Source organism: Eriocheir sinensis, chromosome 3, assembly GCF_024679095.1.
Source record: "Eriocheir sinensis breed Jianghai 21 chromosome 3, ASM2467909v1, whole genome shotgun sequence".
Classification (NCBI taxonomy): domain Eukaryota; kingdom Metazoa; phylum Arthropoda; class Malacostraca; order Decapoda; family Varunidae; genus Eriocheir; species Eriocheir sinensis.
Window position 1 is genome coordinate 9,942,916 of NC_066511.1, and position 6,377 is coordinate 9,949,292.

At 42.8% G+C, this 6,377-nt stretch overlaps 1 protein-coding gene across 2 annotated transcripts; it reads right to left on the reverse strand.

Annotated features, from left to right (window-relative positions):
* Positions 1–2,969: 2,969 nt before the first annotated feature.
* Positions 2,970–5,416, reverse strand: LOC127003385 (uncharacterized). Of its 2 annotated transcripts, XM_050869946.1 has the most exons (8): positions 5,249–5,416; positions 4,916–5,042; positions 4,434–4,516; positions 4,140–4,278; positions 3,788–3,861; positions 3,515–3,628; positions 3,315–3,410; positions 2,970–3,183 (listed from the first exon to the last, which is right to left on the reverse strand). In XM_050869946.1, the coding sequence occupies exons 1-8, from the start codon at positions 5,366–5,368 to the stop codon at positions 3,118–3,120; spliced, it is 819 nt and encodes a 272-aa protein (XP_050725903.1). In that variant the 5' UTR covers positions 5,369–5,416; the 3' UTR covers positions 2,970–3,117. The 2 variants fall into 2 exon arrangements, with proteins under 2 accessions (XP_050725903.1, XP_050725912.1); XM_050869955.1 differs by lacking the exons at positions 4,140–4,278; positions 4,434–4,516.
* Positions 5,417–6,377: the final 961 nt, after the last annotated feature.

Consider the following 6,377-nt stretch of genomic DNA (forward strand, 5'->3'; position numbering starts at 1 on the left):
TGGCTTTATTTACATATATATTTTCGCCGTAAGTAGAGCATAAAAATGCTTCATTTCAGGTAGACAGCATCATTGCAATGGCTGCTGTTACCCCACAATTTCCCTGCTCTTCGTAGCCCTCCACACTACCAGGTGTTTTAATTTTGTTGAAGGGGAGATGAATATGTTATTTCTTATCATCACTTGTAGACGCAGTACCGGTATATGTTTGATGCGCCGGTAAAACTATAGTGGTACAACAGTATGTGATACCTTGGAAAGGTTATTATTCCTGTGGGAGCAATATTGGAGGCAAGTAGTGATTCTCCAGTTACCAAATTTTGTGCAGAAATAAGCAGTCAGTGTCTCAAAGTTAGTAGGCTACCCTCTCTTCATTATCCCCAGAGAAACAATTAAACAGTCACAAGAGTAAAACCAGAGCCATAGATGACTGGCTAAGATGACACAGCAGTCTAAATGTAGAAAAATGCAGAATCGAGGTTTCCAGTGGATGTGGTTAGAACGGAAGATTAATAATGCCCTATCAGAAGAAAACAGGGTAAAGATTCGTATTAGGTCCGTGCCAGTATCTCATAATCTACTTTATGAAACATCAGTATCTCTTCATATATCTTTTCTACAAACCTTCAACAGTCATGGAAACGCTTCGAAAATCCAATTCAATGACTTTTTTTTACTCTTGAAAATAGGGGATAATGTTTACAAAGCACGTCGTCTGGCTGCGGCGACACTGCAGCCGCTGCAGCCACAAAATAGCTCGCAGAGGGCTTAGGGTCGGGGAGCATATTTAAACTACTCCAACCGAACTTTACGACCTACTAACGGGGGGGCTGCGCACCCCTCGACCACCCCTTCTAACCAGGGGGAGCTACGCCCCCCCCTGGACCCCCCCCTCATGTATATGTGACTTATTTCAGCGAGGAGGTATTTTTCGCAACACCGGCTGCAGTGTCGCCGCGGCCAGCACCAGAGGAGGCGACGCGCTTTCGTAAACATTATCCCCTATTTTCAAGAGTAAAAAAAAAAGTCCTTGAATTGGATTTTCAAAGCGTTTCCATGACTGTTGAAGGTTTGTAGAAAAGATATATGAAGAGATACTGATGTTTCATAAGGTAGGTAATGAGCTACTGGCACGGACCTAAAACGAATCTTAACCGAAAACAGTGTCAAACACCGGGGTGTGAGACAAAATTGTAAATAAATATCCAAAAGTTTAGTCCACCATCGAGTAGATTGGTTTTAAACGATATTTAGCTCTTTCCTCGGCACAAGCTCTTTTCGTTTGTTTCCATTCCCCTCTTGGAGCTGAACTGCAGCCCTGCACTGTGATGCGGGTGTGTTGACACAGCCGCCGCCACTGCCAGGCCATCAGGTGATCGCCACGCCACGCCTCGCCTCCCAGGGCTGGCGTCTTTACTCTATACTGTGGCCAAGGGACAACAACTGTTCCATATACGATCCATCAACCCGCTCACCGTACCTTGGGCATGTGCTTCACGATGAGGGATAATTCATACAGCAGCGCCATGCTCCCTCCAGCCGCCGGCCCGCTGTTGTGCGCCGCGCCGAGTGCCGCCCGCCGCGCCGTGTGGCCCGTTTTTCGCCGCGCTTTTCAAACACCCGCACTCGCTCTCTTGTACTCCTGTTCACAGCCATACGGGTCGTCCACTGAAACTGAGCACACTTGTGTCAGACCTGCATACTTTCCCCTAACAGCCAGATGGGAGCCAGCAGCTACAGTCTATCGACTATCTATCATCTGCATCGATAATCTAACGTACAAGCACACGAAAAGACAAGCTTATATCAAGTAACATAGGCACATCATGTACAATCGTGGGACACAAGTGATGACACGCTGCCCACCGAGTTTCGTTCACCGGCCCCGACTTTAAAATATATACACCGCATGGAAAGAGGCTAATGTTCAGATATGTCACTACATATACACTCTCCATAATTTATTAGATATGAATTTGTCAGTTGTGCACATTGATAACAACTTTTAAATTCGCCGACGAAAATGTCTTTACATTTCGTTCAAATTTAGTCAGGGACAGCAAAAGTTGTTTACAACGCTATTATGCATTTGAATAAATGTATTTATTCCTGCAACGTCCTCGCAAAGAAAATACGAAGAAAACATTGATAACGTGCACAAAAATTCAGATATGGTTTAAAAATGTAATACCACCGTTTAACTCTCGCTTGACAATGTTATGCAATGACGTTATCGACCATGCCAGCCGGCGCATTTAAGAAACTATAGTAGGCTATTATAAATTGAAATTAATTACAAAGCTATTATTTTGCATTTGAGAATACTAAGCGATTCGTCTGCATTTATGAAACTAGGCTATTACTTTTCATTTTTGAAACTAGGCTATTACTTTGCATTTACGAATATTAAGTTATTATTATGCATTTAAGAATACCCTGGCTATTATTTTGCAGTGACTTTTTTTTCTTGAGAAATTAATCTCTCTCTCTCTCTCTCCAGAATGCACACTGACGACCAAAGCCGAGCAAGTATTTAGCTAATGGAATGCAGAAAATCTTATTACACAGCGTGCACTAGTGGAAACAAGAGCATTCATAACATTTTTTTAGAGAAACAATCGTCGTGCAGTTGATGCTCGATCACAGTTTCGCAAGAAAAAACCTTAAATAATCTCACACACTTTGATCCTTGCACACACTCACACACTTCTTTTATAACTCTAATACAACTCTGCTGGATCAGACACACGCCAGTCCTCGTCGACAGACAGACTTGGTCGGCTAGATTACGATCGCCGATAGAGTCTGTCGGCTCCCTGCTACGGGCCGCCTTTGGCTGTACATCTTTTCTCTTGAAGTGTCAGGTTGCTTTTATTAAAGACATTTCTATGCTAACCAAAAGATTTCCATCCCACTCCTATTCTCCAGATTCTCCGTAGTCTGGCGTAACTGGGTCAATTAACAACGGAGAAATTCAAACAGGTTTAATTATATGATTTTCTTAATACAATTCAAGGAATGATTAGATTCTATGTAACTAGGTACAGGCGATAAAGAACAAAAATCATCGCCACTTCGCGATGTCTTGGCACCACCTCCGGCTGGACGAACAGCCCCTCAGTCGTGCTGGGTCACGTTGATGTTCACGGGAGAGGCGAAACCTTCCCCGTGGTGCTCGTCCTCCTGTTTATGTGAATCAAACAATCAAGGTCGTAAAATAACTAAGACTTCGTATTTCTAGCATATTGAATACACTCGGCCAAAACAACACGAGCCAAATTAATGGAAACTTTCGCCGATTGTAATTTTCTCACCTTCTTTGAATGCGAAGTTTCGAGAGGCTCAGAAGGATCATCGTCTGAACTAGATGAATTTCGGCCATTTCCATCATTAACAGAACGTTTTCTCTTCTGGAACCAGAAAATTTGTCTAACTATTGAGGCGTTACAGCCACACCTGGCTCTACTTTTTATTGAGGTTCAAAAAGTAAATAGAAACTAGTTAACATATATACCTTCAAAACATCCAAGTTTGTTTCAGCCTCTGCATTTTTTATTGCTTTCTCTGCATTTTTTATTTCTTTCTGCAAGTTTTCCAGCACGCAATTGCAGGTCTTCACTCGAACAGCCTGCAAACCATCGACATTGGAATTAAGAGAGACTTACGATGATAATTACACCAAAAAACAATGATTATTGGAATAATGGAAATTCAAGGGGAAAAAGGTTAGAAAGATCAATAAAATGACCATCGCAAAGGTCAATAAACAAATTAAAATCCACATCACCAGGGTGGCCAGGCCGTGGCTGTAGATCCGTTGCAGCCGCCCGATGATGAACACTTCCCCGAGGCAAGGCTTGTCTGCCACAATGAAAAATCTTTTAGATCCACTGAATTCATTAAATGGAACAGGGAAATTGTGCTTATAGCATTGCCTGATCCAACTACAAGCATTTTCATCTTTCAAAATTTTAGTCCTGAACAGTAAGAAAACATTTATGTATTCAAGAAGCTTACCGGCATGAAAATAATGAACAAGTTTTTATCCTGACCCTTAGTTTCGTAGTTGAAATTCAAAATCACCTGCATTTATTGCCAGAGATTTGTCAAGTTATATCAAACAAATATGAAATATATACCATTAAGTTTCAGGGCCTCGAGAATACTTTGAATCCTGCCGGTGATCTCCAGAGTGACGCGACATGGCAGGCGGCCAAAAGGATGGACTGCTAGTACAGACGCTCCCCGCACCACTACTCCTTGCACACCGTCCATTAGCTGCACATCATGCAGTTCAGAATTTACAGTAAGCCTCATTCGAGTTAATAAGTGTTATTAAAGCACAACTCAGTAAAAAAATTTCAACTCTGTATGATACTCTACTGAAGCGGATATCTCTTCAACGCAGTCGTATTGTGAATTTGGTCACTTGCCTTCTGAAGGTAGTCCCTTGGGTGTAGGTATGATCCTCGTATGTAGTCGAGCGCCAGCAGCCCTATTGCATCTCCTCTTTGAACTGCAAGGTTAACGTTAACAGCAGTGTCACAAGGAGTCTCGAAACACCACAATAATTTCACAAAGAGACAAAGCACGAATTCAAACTTCGTAACGGTAAGGGACACCCAAAGGTGGGAAGGCTACGGAAACTTTGCTCCTCGATCACACAAACTGTGCACAGATGCACGAAACTTCACCGCTCCTTGCCGTTGGAACAATAAACAGTTTGCACGTGTATGATTATATGAAGGTCAAATATGCGTTGAAAATTTTCACAAAACTTCCGGGCAGTAAAACTAGCTTCCCTCAAACACCTGGAACAACTACCGTGGATAGATTAGGGCACAAACTGAATCAACATACGACTACTTATTTCGGTAACATCGTAAAGTAAACCAAACTAGTTCATAGCACCCACCAGCAGTACGGACGAAATCCCATTGGCCGACTCTGTGCGTCAATGCTGAGGCAATGGAGAGGACAGTGGTGAAGAGGCGGGAGTAGAAAGGCACCAATCGACCCAACGTGGCGTGAATGGATACCACCTGAGACACGTAGCACATACGGAAAAATGGCCAGTTAAACTTCACAATGCACAGGGCAGCACTCAATCACACTAAGTGGGGGAAATCTCTTATTCTCCATTACTGACGATGGACTCATACCAGATGGACTAGAGAACAGTAATAAATTAGACTTGGTATCTGGAAACCCATTATCTTATTCGTCCCATGAAACAACGCTAACCTACCTTTTGGCATACTCGATTAACAGCTGGAAGGCTATAAAGTTCGCCTATGAAGGTCCTGGGTGTGGGTGACGAAGGCGGCGCAGGGTTACTCGAGGGCGAAACGGTCTGGGAGGCTGTCATATTGGCGGCGGCCCTCCTACGACTGGTTGGTGCTCCACAGCCGGGCTCGCTTGAAACTTTACGGTTCGTTCAGCTCCTATTGTTTCGAAGCTCGTGATGCTAACCAGTTATTAAGACCTTTGTACTAACTTCATCGCGATTATTGCCAAAAAAGATTATTTTCTATTCTGTTTGTTGGGGATCCTCTTATAACTTCTGTGGTCATGTGGCCGTATTTCACATTTTAGTATACGGACAAGTTTGAGTTTATCCATTCAGGACTAACTCATGTACGGTACAGTACAGTCTGACCCAACAAGCTGCGAAGGGCCCCGGCCATGAACAAAAGGTTTCGAGTTCCAAATTTAGATTCCTGCCGCGCATGAGCAGAGTGAACTTTTCAATATTTGTTATTTTATCAAGTAGTGAAACATGTTCCTATACAAATTATTCAGTTACATTTTCAGGACCATAGATGAACCAACAATGTCAATGAGATAAATAAATCAGGAAAAACACTGAGAAACTTGAAAGTGTGTCACAGTGGGAGAGGCAGAAGGAAAAACCCATGACGCAGGAGATGCCTTAGTTTTTTTTTTTGTGTGTAACACACACACACACACACACACACACACACACACACACACACACACACACAGATTTATGCAAACGATCTAGAACGAATACATCAAAATACACGCATTTTCTTTTGACTCGACACTGAAGCCTGTTAACGCTTTCACTGCCTGCCCAGAAAGATAAAAGTTGTATCTTTCCGTGTGCACTTTTTCGTGTATATATAACATCTGAGAATATGCAGTGAGCTTACATGAGTCCAATTTTGCAAAATCTTTCGTAATGATACGTTATAACAGGTGTCTCATTACAGTAAAGTGAGTGGCGCAGCATGAAGGTCACATCCCTAGCTGCAACATGATCAAATGTTCGGGTAAGCTACACTATAGCTTCGACTGGGTGCTTCTGTGCGAGAATGCGAGTTTCAATCTCTCTCTCTCTCTCTCTCTCTCTC